The sequence below is a fragment of the Diorhabda sublineata genome, chromosome X, assembly GCF_026230105.1.
Source record: "Diorhabda sublineata isolate icDioSubl1.1 chromosome X, icDioSubl1.1, whole genome shotgun sequence".
Classification (NCBI taxonomy): Eukaryota; Metazoa; Arthropoda; class Insecta; order Coleoptera; family Chrysomelidae; genus Diorhabda; species Diorhabda sublineata.
The window spans coordinates 37,612,662-37,629,564 of NC_079485.1; the positions used below are offsets into that span (position 1 = coordinate 37,612,662).

A 16,903-nucleotide genomic window follows, 5' to 3' on the forward strand; every position below is an offset into this window, starting at 1 on the left:
GTTTTTAAATGATAAGGCTTGAAATATAGAGAATCTTGATTATTAGACAAATAATTACTACTCGTATTTGTGCTGATACGATCCTTTTCACTTTTCATTTTTGATTAGTTAGGCTAATGTATCATTTATTTATTGTTTTATCGTTATATCTATTGTTTCGATATTCACCCTCCCAAATCTCCCCTCCAGCCTAGGTGCACTTTCCGTTTAAAGGAAAACGGCCCAGCTACCAGGAGTAAGATAGGCGCGGACAAAGCAGAAAACCTTGCCAAGGAATTAGAGAGCGCACCTCGTCCAGGCGTTTCTAAGCCCTGGCGATCCATAGAGTTTTCGTTAGGAGCGTAGTAGCCCCCTAACGATTACCCTTCCACTCAGGCCAACGGCCCACTTTTTACAAAAACGGTAACAGATAAGTCTCTTACCCTTGTAGCGTTCCGGTACTAGTAACAGCAGCTACCCTCCGACATAGGAAGGATTTGAATTGACTTCCTATACAGGGTGAAGGCAATAAAATGACAATGGTGACAACGGAGTTTCGAACGCAGTTTATTACAACAGGAATCTCATTTATTACAATATGAACCTTATACATTGATGACTATGACAACTAGTACGTGAACAATCGTATTTGCTTTTAGTGACATGAGTAATATAACAATATAGGTACTCTATTTAAAAAGAATTGCTAGGGAAAGTGAAAAACCAATATCAGTAAAAGAAATACATTTATTGTGACTGTACGTGTCCATCTTAATTTTATCTTCAATAAAATAAAATATGACAAGTACAAATAGTATCTAAAGATAAGATATTATTTACATCAAATTTAAACATGTGCTCATAGAACAGTGACATGCACAATTTTTACACTATACGTGAACAATTTCCTAACGAGATCATTGACTATAAAATGCTATATCATAAATACAACACTATAATGAAGGCAACTAACTTTTCCGATTATAACAAATGAGTCATTATCATTCATCTCTATACATAGGCGGCGGTTCACAAAAGGTACATTTTAAAATTCCATAAAAAAATTAGAATAAAATGAAGGACACAAAGAATTAATTCACATGACAAAAAAATTAAATTGAATGAATAGAGGAAATGATCACAAGGTCCTACTTACTTTTCAAAGGTTTCAAATACAAACTTCCCACTTGAAAAATTTTAAACATATATGACAACAATATATCAATTTATGTACAACCTAGTACCTAGTTTATGACGAAAAATACTCAAAACGAAGAAAATCAGAGACTAATTAAATGACATCACTTTTATAAACTGAAAATATTGCTTAATAACCTGTGTTATATAGTCCTGACAAATTTAATTGTCCAAAACTTTTAATTTTTTATTTTATTATTCAATGACAAGTATTTCTTCACGTCTTTTTATATATTTTATTACTTCTAATATATATCTACCTTTCTCTTCTTTGTTTAATACTTTGAAATGTTTTTTTTTTTTTGGTCTTCCTCTATAGTTTTTTCTGGTATTTCCCGCATAAGACATAAATGTCCAAACCACCTCACTCTATAAACTTTCTTGTTTTACTTTCAATATTTCTGAAGAATAGCGTATCAATTGCCCGCATTCTTGTTAATGGTTTCTTATTTAGTTTGCCACAAAGCATTGAAAACAATTTCGAAACGAGGTCTGATTAAAAGATACAGTTAATAATTTTTAGAAATATTTGCAACTAGTATCTGTATTGAGCGATGACAAGTTCGAACCTATTCTAGCCGTGGTCTGCTACTATAGCTTTTGTGAGATCTTTGCAATATCTGTCGTGTAACATGTACCTAGAACAAGGTAGTAACAATAATATTTTTCCAAATTGAAAAATTAATGTCAAATACAATCACTGAAAGTTAATATTTGTCCTTGACTATAATACACCAAGATTATTCCAGTAGAGCAGTACTTTAAAGAAGATTGATCAAAATAACCTTTCTACTTTATTTTTAATAAAATAATCCACTTTAGATCACACCTCTACAATTGATATCAAGGATATTTAAAACCGTAACTAAGAACAAAAAAGTGAGATTCGTCTATTTTCAAAAACTAAAGTTTGAATTCTGATCACCACGACGGAGGATCTGTGACCACAGTCGAAATAACTGAATAAATTCAACATGTGCTGTTAGTTGATTGGAGATTATGGAAACCATATGTATCCCACATGGCTCAGTAGTTCATTTTGTTTTTGGGTCGTTTCGACGTAACGTGGATCCGTTACAAAACCTGAGAACTCCAAATAAACTGTTAAGGTCCAAAAACCCAACTCCATTTTTACAACTTGGTGCCAGATATCTGGTTTTCGCTGTACTGTTTTCGGTAAAATACACAATCTTCATCACATTTAGTAAAATAATTCGCACTTAGTTTATTTTGGCAGTATAAAATTCGGAAATACACACGTGACTCTGTATCAGCTGTTCTAAAGTTTTTATATAAACATAACCTAAAACTTTGAGATGTGGCGTGCACTTATTGTCGGAGTGTGAAAAATTTGAGATTTTTTAGTAGTTATATTAATTTAAAAATGTCTTCTCGCAGTTCTCGTATGTTGAAAATGGTGTTTGAACCTAGTAATGGTAAGTGTATTATTATTAAATGAGATGTTTACATTCAACATTGTTATTTATTTCGTTTGTTAGAAGACAAAATGCCGGTAAATCACATTATAAGCCCAGTACCTCGAAAGAATGCTCTACTAATATAGAGGAAACAGCATTATCCAATCTAGAGCCCGAACCAGAGCGTGTACGTAATGAATTGGCAGCAATTTTAGACGATTCCGATTGCTCGATAAGAGCAATCAAAATTGGTATATAACTAATTTAAATACAGGGTATTTATTGTTCTAAATTAAAAGTTAATAGTGAAAGAATTTTCGAGAATTTTTAGTAGGCCTTCCAACATTACAGTCAAGAATAAAAAAGGAAGAAGTACCATCTATAAAGAGGGCCACTTTTTTTCACTAAAGATTAGTAGGATATCGAATAGAGTAAAAAATTAGCACTTCTAGAGGCTTCAAATAACCTTGCCAGTGAGAACGTTTATACAGAAAAAAATGAGTGAAGTGCATGGCAATATCCTGAAGGAGTAGAAAAGATAGCTGGACAATTCAATTAAACCCATGTAAGTAGGATGGAGAGTGAGTAACAAAGAAAACTGAAGACCCCATCAGATGAGATGGGATGCCAATATTTGTTTCCAATCGACTTATAGATACGGTAAATAGAATTACAAGACACTTTTTATAGATGATACTACAACTCTAAATAAAGTTTATACAGTCAAAGCTTTCTTAATCAACTTAGGTTTAGCCGCTCGTCGCATTAACTAAAAATAGATAACCATAAAGAAATATTATTCCACAAATAACTTTCCGTATCAAACAAAATGCAATCAATTGCTCTTTCTTCGCAGTTTTTCTTAATTTCGTTTTTAATTCACTTAATAATTGATTATTGTTTCATTATATAATACTGTATCATCTTTAGTGCTTAGCGGAAAAGGCATGCTGTGCCAAACATTAGTGATAAATTCGGTGTCTGTTTTAGTAAAACCGTTTTACCACAGCTATAGACTGGAAAACTCGTTGGACCGTACAGATTAGTTATGACTATGTTTTGAAAAAAAAAAAGACATGATATTCCAAATTGAAAACGGGGGATTTTCAATGCAGTGACGGTAGCTAGCGCGCTGAAAAAACATCAAGTCATTGATTTCCCAAGCGTCAGCCCAACTGTATTTACAGAATGGATTAAACAACTTGGTGTGATTTTATAAAAACAGGCTTACATGCTGAACAGATATTTAACTTCAAACATTTACGAGATAAAAAGCTTGCCATCAGCAAAGAGAAATCAACTCAAAGTTTTAGAATTCATAAAGAGAGGATTACAGTTTCAGAGCGTTTAAAAATGTGAATGTTCCATCACTGGTAGCTTGTTATTAATAAGCTTGTATAGACAAAGAATTGAGGTATACAGGTAATTGAATTTGTTAATTTAATGCGTCAGGTACATATTTATCAATTTTTTTAGGAATACTGGGTGACTCACAAACAAATTTTACCACTTTTAGAAATAAATTTTGTTATACTTCAGAAGTTTAGCCTTTTTTCATTATCCGATCCCATAAGAGTCGGTTAAAAGAGCTTTTACTGTACTATAATATTCTTTAAATATTGCACAAATGTGCTATTATAATATTTTGACACAATTTCCTCGACCTTTTTGCTAGACACTACTATAATATAACTATGAAAATATTTCTTCACAAATAAAATGAGAAATAATATTTTTTCTCTATAAGTACACAATATACATTATAAATAATAGAAGAAGGGCTTGATTGTCATTATTAGACAAAAAAATGTAAAGCGCGCGATATCATTTTTATGGATCACAGACTTTTTACAATAATTAACAATCATGTTATTTATTATACTATAACATTTTAAATATTTGTTAAAACTTAAAAAGAATGCGTATTCGCTTTGAAAAATGTTTTGGCTCTACTCTTAGAAGATATTTAGAGTTTTCTAATCATTATTACGCCGCTATTTTTATAAACAAATAAAATTATTGTATTATTTTACAGGTTCGTTTTATGAAGCAAAGGATTGAAACTGGAATAGTAATGTCCAATGTTCCAACAGTTTCTTGAACTGATTTCATACTTTTTTCGTCATGTTTGTCGATTTCAATTGGATTCGAGCTCGCGATTGTACATAACGAATTGTTTTATGGGTATATTAAGAGTTAACGAGGTTTGTTTATGATCGGTGCTTTAACCTAATCAATGTGATTTGTGATATGTAATGTTATATAATTATTCTTATTTGTGTTTACGATCTGCGTTTCTGTCAGCTAATAGAAAAGTGTCGAATCAAGCAGGAATAATTTCCAACAGATATCGGAATGGTTCGTGAATTTTTAAATTCTAAATTAATCTTGGATTTCTTGTCAGAACTAAACTGTTTCCGTTTTACATTATAGCATACTATTTGTACTTATGTAATTATTACGCAAGCCGAATATGAGCAAGAATATTTCGAAAAGTGATTCTTTTTTTATTTATTCAACAATTTACATTCAATATGGCTGTTTATGATAGTAAAATGAAATATACATACAACTAATACAAGTTAATTTAAGCCACAAATCTAAAAAGCAATATGTTCGCTTTTTAGTCAGAGTAAGTTTTTTATATTTTGGTTAATACCCCATACATGCAAAAAGGTAATTTCGAAAAAATTACTAAGAAATTTAATGCTATTTTGTGTTGATGAAAATCTTTTCTGAACAATGACTTTTCGACATGTAAATATACCATGCAAATATAAGTTAAACAATTTATCAAGCACCAAACAGCTGCAAAAATTTTGGTGTTATAGTTCCAAATGTTAGTTGGGAAACATTATTAATAACAAAATAAGAATTTGACCGTTTTCAGGTGGAAATTTTGACTGAATGGCCCTGGATAACCATGGAATGGACATCCGTCAACCAACCCTCGGTCACTTGTTCAGGATTCATAAAATATTTAATGTAATCCACATTTCTTTTTGCAACAATTGTTCTGAATATTATTGAAGAACTATCCCAGAATATAGTTTAAAGATTTCAAAACCATATTTGGTTAAATGTAAAGATTTCAGGATCAATGTTAGAAGTACTTAATTCTTGAAAGTTTCATCTCTAGACTTCATTGATATCTTTTCGTGAAATCATCAGATTACTAAGTGTCCTTCTACATTATTAAACACAAACTCAATTTGAAAGTTTCATTAGTGTGAGTTTGTGTTTTCACAAAAATTAATTTTGTTAATTATACAAGATTGAGATCTAATTCAATTTATAAAATTATGAGGTTAAGGGTAAGTAAACAATACTATACATCAAAGTTTACAATAACTTGAGCTTAAAACATTAATTTTGATTCTACTTTCATTTCAATAGATAATATAATTCAAGCAGCAAGCTTTTTCCATTTTAAAATGATATAATAAGAGATAAAATTGCCTCTAATAATTCAACTAAATGAAGCCTGTTCAGTTTGGAACCCGAACAATTAAAAACCGAGACGTGGTGTCACCGCTAATACGACGTAAAAAAATTTGCACATATGAAAATACTGAAAATATATGGTGATTTTTCTCAATGGTTTAACCAGATGTTTCAAGAAAATAATGAAGAATCACACAAGAACATCGTTTTACTATGATCTATAAAAGTATAATATCTACTCAAATGCAACAAAGTATGTAATGCATAATTCATAATAAATGGTATTAGTTATCTTGCCATTAATGGTTTTATAATTTTATATTTGAATAAAATTCTCTTTATACAATATGTCTGTTCTGTTTTGTATTATTTAAAGGTACTTAACAAGATACTTTTATATATTGAACGTCTTTTTTTTTAAGTTTTTAAATCAACTTCATAACATAAATCCTTCCCTTCTTTGGATTCATTCACTCTATTCATATTGTGTATTCGGCCTATCTAATTTATACATTTATACACAATTATTTATAAATTTGCAATTTGTTCTGCTGCTCCTGCATTTTTCTTGGCACTACACCATTGTCAACCAAATGGTATGTATTTATTGTGCTGCTTATTATAATAGTTTAATAAAATAAATATTTTTTTTGTTTCTCATAGTGATGTTCATTACAATACATCCCTGTTTTTGGACCCGTTTTAAAACTTTATGAATGAAGATTCCAAATACCCGGTTGTCAATTTTTTTTGTTTCAAGTAATATGACATTTGTCATTATTTCCAATTCTGTGAAACAATAATTAATTATGAATAAAATAGAAGCTGAAAAACATAAAATAGCGAGATTAAAGGGCATTTTAATTACAAATTAAAAACATCAATTAATTATATACTTGAAATTACATACTTACAAAGTGTATAGAATATTTGTAATTTGAAAGAGAATACAACAGAATAACATTTACTAAAATTAATGTTACAATGTTCAACTGTTAACAAAATATTTAATTTATTTGACATACTATATGCTCGATATTCAGTTAAGTTGGGTTGATGAAAGGATTGTATCAATACAATTTTGGTTAAAGGGAATGTTGTGAATTTTAGCACTGCAAAAATTTTCAACTGTCTTGTCAGAGTTTTAAAACTACACCAATAGCTTGGAAAGAGAAATAAAAAAGAATCAAATAGTAGTCTAGTCTACAAGAGTAAATTGGTGTTTATTGGATATACTAATACTAAAATGTGGATTAGCTCAACCGATCCGGAATGATGTGTAGATCACTATGTAAAAAGTTTATTAGCCTATAAACAATTTCAAAAGTTATAAACAATTGAGCACCTTCGAAAAATAGTTAAATATTTGCACTCATGGAGTTTGTCTTTTATAAATATAAAACAACGTTTTAAAAATATAAATAATTTGTTTATATTTTTTTAATAAGAAAAAAAAATTATTAATTTAATAAGAAATAATTCTTTCCTTCATCTGTTTATCAACTATTTATGGACTATTCAAATATTTCTCACAACTTTGTAGAGAATTGTTAACTTGAAAAAACTGTTTGTTATAAACAGTATTAAAACTTTTTTAAAACAATCTTGTTTTGTATGTATATGAAGGGCTCCACGAAGCAAAAAAATATGACAATTATTCAAACTTTCTTTTTTAGAAGATGAAGAAGTGTGACTTAAGTGGCTTAACATTTTTTATTTAATTGACGTACTTGCCTTCGAGGCGGAGCGCGCAAACTATTAATTATTAATTAAGTTTTATTTTGTGAATTTTTTTTTAAATTCAAAAATATTCATACTTTAAGAACTATAAGCGAAAAACCAAATACTATTTTTAAAGGTTTTTGATGGTTTATAACGTGTGAAATTTTTTATGAGCTAATTATCGTTTTACATACAATGCTATGGACATAATTACAGATCGAATTAGATAATCCACATAATTTGAACTTTTAGATTAGACTATAAGAAATCGATTAACAAATGGTGTTTCCTACAGTATTATTTCAATTTATCACCATTAGCCAGGAATGGAAAACAGAATTACAATTGAAAAATTTAATAAAAATCACATTTAATTATTATACAAGGTGCTCCGAATTATATAAGATTAGGTATAGTTTGAAATACACATTATATGAGACCATTATTCTATAAAAAATTCAAAAATTGTTACTGCCAATATATTCAACATTTTGTTTAAAACAGTGGTAGTAGTCGACACAAGTAATTTTTCGGTTTTTTACTTAAGTTTTGAACGTTAATATCAAAATATATATTCACAATAATTCCTTATTTCTAGAATTTTCATTCAATATTGATTTCACAAATAAACTAATACTCTTATATCTTTTATAAAAATTGGCTACTGCGACCTGGTAGGTAAGGTTTCAGATATCAGTTACTGGAGAGACCGTTTCCTTTGTAGTATTCTCCTCACATAATGAATTTCATTGAACAACTTATTGTCAACTATTCGGCATAGTGGTAGAAACATACTTAAAAACTCTAAACCTTTCTGATTCATAAAAAACTTTAAAACAAATTATGCTCAATCAACATTTCAAAAAATGATTTTATCTATTGGTGAAATTAGCCAAAAGATAACTCCAATTTTTTGGTAGACAACCAAAACATATATGAGCCGTGGAATGTGCTGGTGTCAAACAAGACCAGGACCGGCGACAACAAATAATTAAGATAGATTTTTGACAAGCACTGCAGTGCAGCAAGACTTTTTCTATTAGTCAAAATAGAGTGAAGAAGATTGGCAGACATAGAAAATAAGCAAATAGTTCTCTTTCAACATCACATCATCGAATACAAAGTTTTCATTTTTTCCAAGAGCACCGAATCTAGGGATAACGTCAATGGAGTAAGATATAAGTCACGGAATTTTCGTTTTAGCGATACAACTGATGCAACATTATCGAAGTAGTAAGTTAGAGTGGTGTAAGTGTTATGGTCTGGGTGACATGAGTTTGGAGGTCAATACAGAGTGCGTTATAATACAGGGAGGAGCCATTCGAGCTTTGTGCTCCATATAATAATAAGACCCAGGTTCGTCTGGGAATAACTTGAAAAGTTGAATGAGCTGGGCAAAAAGAATAAATTTACTGTCCAATGGGTTACAGGACACACATAATTTAAGGGAAATAAAATAGTAGAACGATTTGTTAAATTAGGGGCGGATAAAACCTTTGTTGTGCCTGTAAACAAGTGCCACAGCAAGAAAATGGGACATTTTACCATAGTGTAAACGACTACCTCTATACATAAATACATACAGTTGTTCAATATATATATAAGATATTTGATAACCTCATGTACCATATGTATTCTTAATTATTATTAATAAAAGGACTAAAAATTGTAGCTCTAGATTGGCTCACAAGAAGTTTTGCATACTTGTAAGATGATATGGATCGCAGGGTTAAGGCTTCACTGCCTGCAGTTGGAAGCCTATAAGACCATTTATTAAGGATAGCAGATACATCAGATTAGACCTATTATTAGATACGATTAGACACCTGAATTCAAATATGTTTTGAAGATGTATAGTTTTAATCAAGATATAAATCTTTGGCAAGTTAAAAAAAAGTAATAATATCAATGATAAAAAGGTTGCAACATATAATTAAAACATAAGAAAAGATAACATATAAAAATGGTGCCTAGAATATGTACATGAATCTAATGACTATGTTATGAGAAACGCTAGTTAGGATGCACCCTGTATAATCTAAGTATCTACATTACTAGTGTTTTAATACAAATTAAAAATTATACTAGCAGCTGCTTGACTAAAAACAACAAAATAAATAATACAGTATATTTCGCAAAGAATATTTTGATAATCTAACGGATAGAAGTAATAATTAAGGCAATACATCAACCCTGGATTTCAAAATACTATTCGTGACTTGTACTGAATATGTCTATTAATTTCACTGAATTATTCTTTATTTTTTATACGAGCCTAAAAAGTGTATTAAAAACAATTTCTGAGTAATAAAAATGATAAATATTGGAATTAAACAGCAATGAGATGTAACAGACTATTACCTAATCTTAGTCGACCTGGAACTACCAAACGAATTAGAGTCCTTTAGAAATAAATATGACAATCATTATAAAGTGTAAGTCATATATACCTGAATATCTAATAATCAAACTAAATTTTTGTTTCACAATTATCGTCACTATTTTAAAAGTGATTGAACACTGTTAAATTTAATAACAACTTATAGCCTATAAAGATTTACAAACAAAATTTCTCCAATCGTATTTACTTTTTCAACTTTTTCCTAAGACAAAAGAGGCACTTATTTCAATAGAAATAATATTTTGTACCAAGAAAGCTATCAGTTCATCAATTAAATATTTTATTACAATTCAGAGACAAATACAATCTACATCTGACGATATGTATAGACGTAACTTTTCAATTAAATACACCTAGGATGTACACATTGAGTAAAATAATTTCTGCGAAGGGGAGATAAGGAAAGTACGAGTAATTGAAATGGCCTATTCTGTGACCGAAAATAATATCTGCTATTATTTTATGATGATTCTTAACACTGTTTTGCAAATATTCTCTGTATGTATTATAATTACTATTTAAAATATTACCAAAATGTATTAACAGGCCTCAACAAATTCAAACCTGTTCAATTTTATAGAATAGCTAAGCAGATATTAATTAACTAGTGCATCATATGACCTATAAGTATGGGAACATAATTCTTGCAATAAACTCGGTCCGAAAATAGGTGTTATGAAATGGGTTTATTTTATTTAAGGTTAAGTTAAACAAAATTTAAAGATCGTTAATATTAGTTAGCAGAAACAGATGACAATAGCACATTTAATATCCTAATTGAAATCTAAAGGGCACTGTATAATGTCTAGATCTATTTGTAATGTTTTCTGGGTAGTTTCATATTCATTGTTGTAACCAATTTAAATAAAGTAAAATATTATCCCACAAGTCTTTACAATTCCTTTTGCCTTTATCTAAGCTAGTTAAGTCATTGTATTATAGTTATTATTAACACGTTCACATTAACATTTATTTGTAAGAAAATTTTTACATAGCTTTAACAACAGAACTTATTATATTATCTCATTTCTTCCATTCGCTCAGTAGTCGGTTGGTCGGACAGCGTTGCCAGTTTTCATGAGTTTTGAATTAATTCTGGCGTGAACATACTCCCCGCGTTGAAAGCATAAGGATGGCTTTCAAAGGTCAACTGGAAGGGGGCAGATTTTTTGAAAGCTTCTTTTGATGATTTCTCCAGAGGGAGTTCTTATAGAAGCGACCCTAGCGATACCGTCAGGGCCTCTATGGAGCTTGCTGATTCTACCTAATAACCACTGAGTGGGCATAGTGTTCTCGCCTTTCACTAAAACGAGAGAATCTTCTACTAGATGGCCTTGGTTGGACTTCCATTTGGTGCGTCTTTGGAGCTCCGCAATGTACTCAGATTTCCATCTGTTCCAGAAGTGCTGTGCTAATTGTTGTACGAGCTGAAATCTGGAAAGTCGATTCATTTTTATGTCGGTGACATCTTGATCAGGTGCTGCAATTATTGGTCTTCCAATCAAGAAGTGAGCTGGGGTAAGAGGTCCAAAATCGTTGGGATCAGAGCTCAGTGGGCATAAAGGACGCGAATTCAAAATCGCCTCGATTTGTGCGAGAACTGTGGCAAATTCTTCAAATGATAAATGAACTTGGGTCAAAACGCGCCTTAAATGATGCTTTACGCTTTTGACAGCTGCTTCCCACAAACCTCCGAAATGAGGAGAGTAGGGTGGTATAAAACTCCACTCTATATTCTGAGAGCTACATTTCTCGATTATAGTGTTGCTGCCATGTTTTAGAAAATCCTTTAGCTCTCGCTGTGCCCCGACGAAGCTTGTTCCATTGTCGGACAATATTTTTGATGGTTTGCCTCGTCTAGAGACAAAACGATATAGCGCTTGAATAAATGATTCTGAAGAAAGGCTAGAAATCAATTCCAAATGGACTGCTTTAGTTGATAAACAAATAAATACGCCAATATAACATTTACTTAAACGACAACCTCTACCTTTCTTATCGTTAATCATAAATGGCCCCGCGTAATCAACTCCCACTATTGAAAATGCACTAGAAGGATTAGTTCTATCGCGCGGTAAGTTGGCCATAATTGGCTGTATGGTTTTAGCATTGAATTTGAAGCATTTCACACAATTCTTAACAGTCTTTCGTGCAAGATTTCTACCGGATATAACCCAGTAATTTTCTCTTATAGTGCTTAAGAGCAGCTGAGGGCCGCCATGCAATAGGCGTTCATGTTCTTGTAAAAATAGTAGCTTTGAAAAATGATGCTTTGAATTGATCAAAATTGGATGCCTTTTGTCAAAGGAGTAATTTGAATGTTTTAGTCGCCCTCCTACGCGTAGCAAACCATCGGGTTCTAGAAAGGGACTAAGACTTAATAGATTACTATGGGAGCTCAAAGGCTTGTTATTTTTCAATGTTTCAATTTCGGTAGAATACGATTGAGATTGACAAATTCGAATGAGACATTTTAGAGAATCACTTAACTCCTGTACTGTAAGAGAACCGCCTCTTCTGCGATTTCTCTGAAGACAATTATCCTTAAATCGTAAAATGTATGCCATTGTTCGTTGCATTCTTGAGAAATTTGAAAAACGTTCAAAGGGAAAACTCAGAGTAGGGGGCGCAACATTGGTCAGAAGACTGGATTTAAGTTCAGGTAAATCATGAAGCACCTCCAGCTTGTCATTGGGCCAAAAACTTGGGTCCTTAGCTAGCCAAGTAGGGCCGCGCCACCACAAATCAGAGTTTAAAATTTGACTAGGATATATTCCCCTTGAAGCAATATCTGCTGGATTATCGTGGGTGGGGATGTGCCTCCAATCGGCGTGTTTAGTGAGAGACTGAATTTCTGCCACTCTATGGGCCGTGAATGTTTTTAGCAGATTCGGGCTTGTGCGTACCCAAGCTAGAGCTATAGTTGAGTCCGACCAAAGTGTGAAAGATTTGAATTGAATTTTCAAAGCAGTTTTAGCTTTATCTGTTAGGCGGGCTAGAAGCAATGCTGCGCATAATTCCAACCGCGGGATTGGTATTGTTTTTATAGGTGCCACCTTTGCTTTGGCGCATAACAGGGATACATGAACCTTTTGATCGGAATCAATACTTCTCAAATAAACACAGGCTCCGTAAGCCTTTTCCGAAGCGTCAGCGAAACCATGCAGTTGTAATTCAACAGCATTCTTGCAAATAGCTTGTCTGTTTAACTCAAGATCGTTCAAAATAAGAAGCTCCTTCTCCAACCTTACCCAATTTTCAGATATAGCTTTTGGAATAGCGTCATCCCAAGCTAATTTATTTTCCCATAATTTTTGCATTATCATTTTTGCGATAATAGTACATGGGCTTAGTAAACCAAGGATGTCGAATATTTTTGATATAGTAGATAAAATTGTGCGTTTTGTGACCTTTGTACCTATAGGATTGGTATGAATTTTATATTGAAGCTTGTCGTTATTGCAAACCCATATCAAGCCTAATGTTTTTGTTTTGCCATCATGCGCAAATTCTAGTATATCGGATTTTAAATCATTTGAACTTATATTTTTGAGCGCGTTGGTGTCGTTAGAGCACCATTTTCGGAGTGCGAAACATCCCGATTTAAGAGTGTCACTTATCGCTTTACATATGTATTGCGCATGCTCAAGTGTAGGTGCACCTGTTAACAGGTCATCTACATAAAAGTCGTGCTTAATGATTTCGGCTATTTCCGGGTTCATTTCTTGAATATCCTCAGCGAGTTTAGCTAAACAGCGTATTGCAAGATAACTGGCAGAGGCTTGCCCGTATGTAACGGTATTTAGCTGGTAGACTTCCAGGTTATCACTCGGATTTTCGCGCCATACAATTTTTTGCAAATGCCTTTGCTCGGGCGTTATTGAAATTTGCCGGTACATTTTAACTATGTCTGCCGAAACTACATAGTTATATTTCCTAAACCTTAAGACTATTGATAGTAAATCGTCTTGTAAAACGGGTCCAATGACTTGAATATTGTTGAAGGATAGACCGTTGCTAGAGGGCGCTGATGCATCGAAAACTACCCGTAGTTTTGTGGTCAAACTCTCTTCTCTCAAAACTCCGTGATGCGGCATGAAATATTCGAAGCTTGAATCATTGCCGTTACAAATTGTCATATGGCCTAGCTCTTTATACTCGTTCATAAATTGTATATATCTGCTGTGCAGCATTGGATCTCTCCTGAATTTTCGTTCTAATGCATAGAAACGTTTTTCGGCTTGAGCTTTCGACTCACCTAAACTAGAAGGTTGTTGCTTCAAAGGTATAGTGACTGTAAAACGTCCGTTCGCGTCTCTGGTAGTAGTTTTGATGAAATTGTCCTCGCAAAATTGTTCATCTGGAGAAAGTTGTCGCGTGCTAGATATTTCCTCGATTTCCCAAAATTTGGCTATTGAATTTAATAATTCCTGGTTTATACTTAAATTACAAGAAGCCTTTTCAACGTTGTTAGTACTTATTTGCCCAGATACAACCCAATCTAGCACTGTATCAATTAATAGCGGCATATTTTTTCCTAACGAAATTTTGTTATTGCTTAAAATTGTCCAAAATAGGTCCGCGCCAATGAGCATGTCTACTGGTCCGGGAATATTGAATTGTGGATCAGCTAGCTTTAGATCACCTGGAATCGCCCAAGATTGCGTGTTGATTCGACAACACGGCATCACACTTGTAATCTCTTTTAGAATATAACAATTGCCATGCGCTTTAAAATTGGTATGTATAGATTTAAATGAAACCTTACACCTTTTACTGACCTTTGAAATATTGTTTGAAATTCCGAAAATTGAAAGATCTGTTTTATGTGTCGCAATATTCAAACGCTTTTGCAAATCCTCCGTTATAAAGGAAGTTTGAGAACCACAATCTAATAACGCTCTTGCTTTGTGAAAATTATTGAAATTGTCTGAAATGAGTAAACAGGCGGTAGATAATAGCACCTGCCCCGCCGCTGGTACCACTACGCCACTGCTTAGTGCTGCGGAACTTGAGCTCGCGTTGTCCGCTATCTCGAGTTTTTCATGCAAAATTGTATTGTGCCAAGCTTTACACACTTTGCAAGGCCCTAATTTACACTGTTTGACAGAGTGACCCGAACGCAAACAGTTATGGCAAAGATTTGATTTTTTGACAAAATCTTTTTTTTGTGTTATTGTTAATCCGAGAAACTCTGCACAACGATATATTGAATGCTCTTTCTTGCAATAGGAGCATGTATATGTACTTGAGGTCAATGACCTTACTCTACTTTGTTTATTGAATTTATTTTCCTCATTACTAAATTTTGAATCTGATTTATTTAAACTGAGACTGTTCTTTGATTCTAACATATTAAGAAAATTGGAACGTTTTTGTAAAAATTGTAGGAATTTATCTAACTTTGGCAATTCTTCCTGATCTCTATTTTCCCTTTCCCATTCAAGGTTTGAGCTAGTATCTAATTTATTAGTAATCCAAAAAATTAGTAGAGGATCCCAATTAGTTATATTTTGCCCCAATTGTTCAATAGATCCCAAATGTTTGTGAATATCGTCAGCTAAATTTTGTAGTTTTTCAGCTGTCGGTTTTTGTATATTTTCTAATGAAAAAATAGCTCTAATATGTTCATATATTAATTTTTTAGTATTGTCAAATCTTTTTGAAATTGTGGCCCATGCCACTTCATAATTGTCGGCCGTATATTTGATTTTGGAAATGGACGCCGCTGCTGTTCCTCCTAGTGCACTTCGCAAGTAATAAAATTTTTGAATATTATCTAATTTTTTACTATCATGAATAAGGCTTTTATATGTGTCCCTGAATTCTAACCAATCTTCAAAGTTTCCACTGAATTTAGGAAGTGATATATCCGGAAGCTTTATACCCTCGTTTTTACAACAAGCTTTGTCTGAAATCACGCTAAGATTTGTATCATTATCGTGATTATTGTAGCTTTGTAAAATGTTTTTAGCAACAGCGATTGCATCATAATATGAATTTTCAAATCTCTCTCGTTCGATTAATTGCTCATCTAAATTTATATCATCCTGTAACTCTATTTCTAATTGATATGATTTGAATTCGTCAAGATAATTTTCGGCATCACGTAACCTATCTTTTAATTTTGTAACTTCTGTTTGGCTTAAATTAGATATAGTTGCAAATTCATTTACCGCTTTTGTGAAAATAGTTAACTGAGCTTTAATTACACCTCTTTTCTTTATTAGTTTGCCAAGTTCTGCCATTTTATATTGTCAAATTGTTCAAGCACAAACAGAGAAGCTTTGAAATCGCAAATGGAAAGAAAAATTCGGAAATAAATAATTTGGAACAAACTCACTCTGATTTCGGTCGAACTGCCTGATTCTTGCAATTGAACTAGTCGGCCAGTTGAGTTGATGTCTGGTCGCCGTGATATTGTATCGACTACTTGTTTGGTCGATCACTTTGCACTCGTTGATAGTTGCTTGCAGCACGTGGTAAATTGTTTTTGGGTTATAGTTGTTAATAATATATTGTTTATTGCGAATTTTCACTGGTTTTGTTTATAATCCGGCTCGAAGGACCATTTTTTGTATTATAGTTATTATTAACACGTTCACATTAACATTTATTTGTAAGAAAATTTTTACATAGCTTTAACAACAGAACTTATTATATTATCTCATTTCTTCCATTCGCTCAGTAGTCGGTTGGTCGGACAGCGTTGCCAGTTTTCATGAGTTTTGAATTAATTCTG

The 16,903-nt window shown here is 32.3% G+C and overlaps 1 protein-coding gene and 1 long non-coding RNA gene across 2 annotated transcripts; one reads left to right on the forward strand and one right to left on the reverse strand.

Moving 5' to 3' along the window:
* The first annotated feature begins 437 nt into the window (after window positions 1–437).
* LOC130450898 (uncharacterized) lies at window positions 438–6,439 on the forward strand. The gene is made up of 2 exons (XR_008910640.1): window positions 438–5,433; window positions 5,485–6,439. It is a non-coding gene; the product is annotated as an uncharacterized LOC130450898 (long non-coding RNA).
* Window positions 6,440–11,300: 4,861 nt separating this feature from the next.
* On the reverse strand, window positions 11,301–16,409 carry LOC130451089 (uncharacterized). The gene is made up of 2 exons (XM_056789884.1): window positions 15,953–16,409; window positions 11,301–14,698 (listed from the first exon to the last, which is right to left on the reverse strand). The coding sequence occupies exons 1-2, from the start codon at window positions 16,407–16,409 to the stop codon at window positions 11,301–11,303; spliced, it is 3,855 nt and encodes a 1,284-aa protein (XP_056645862.1).
* Window positions 16,410–16,903: the final 494 nt, after the last annotated feature.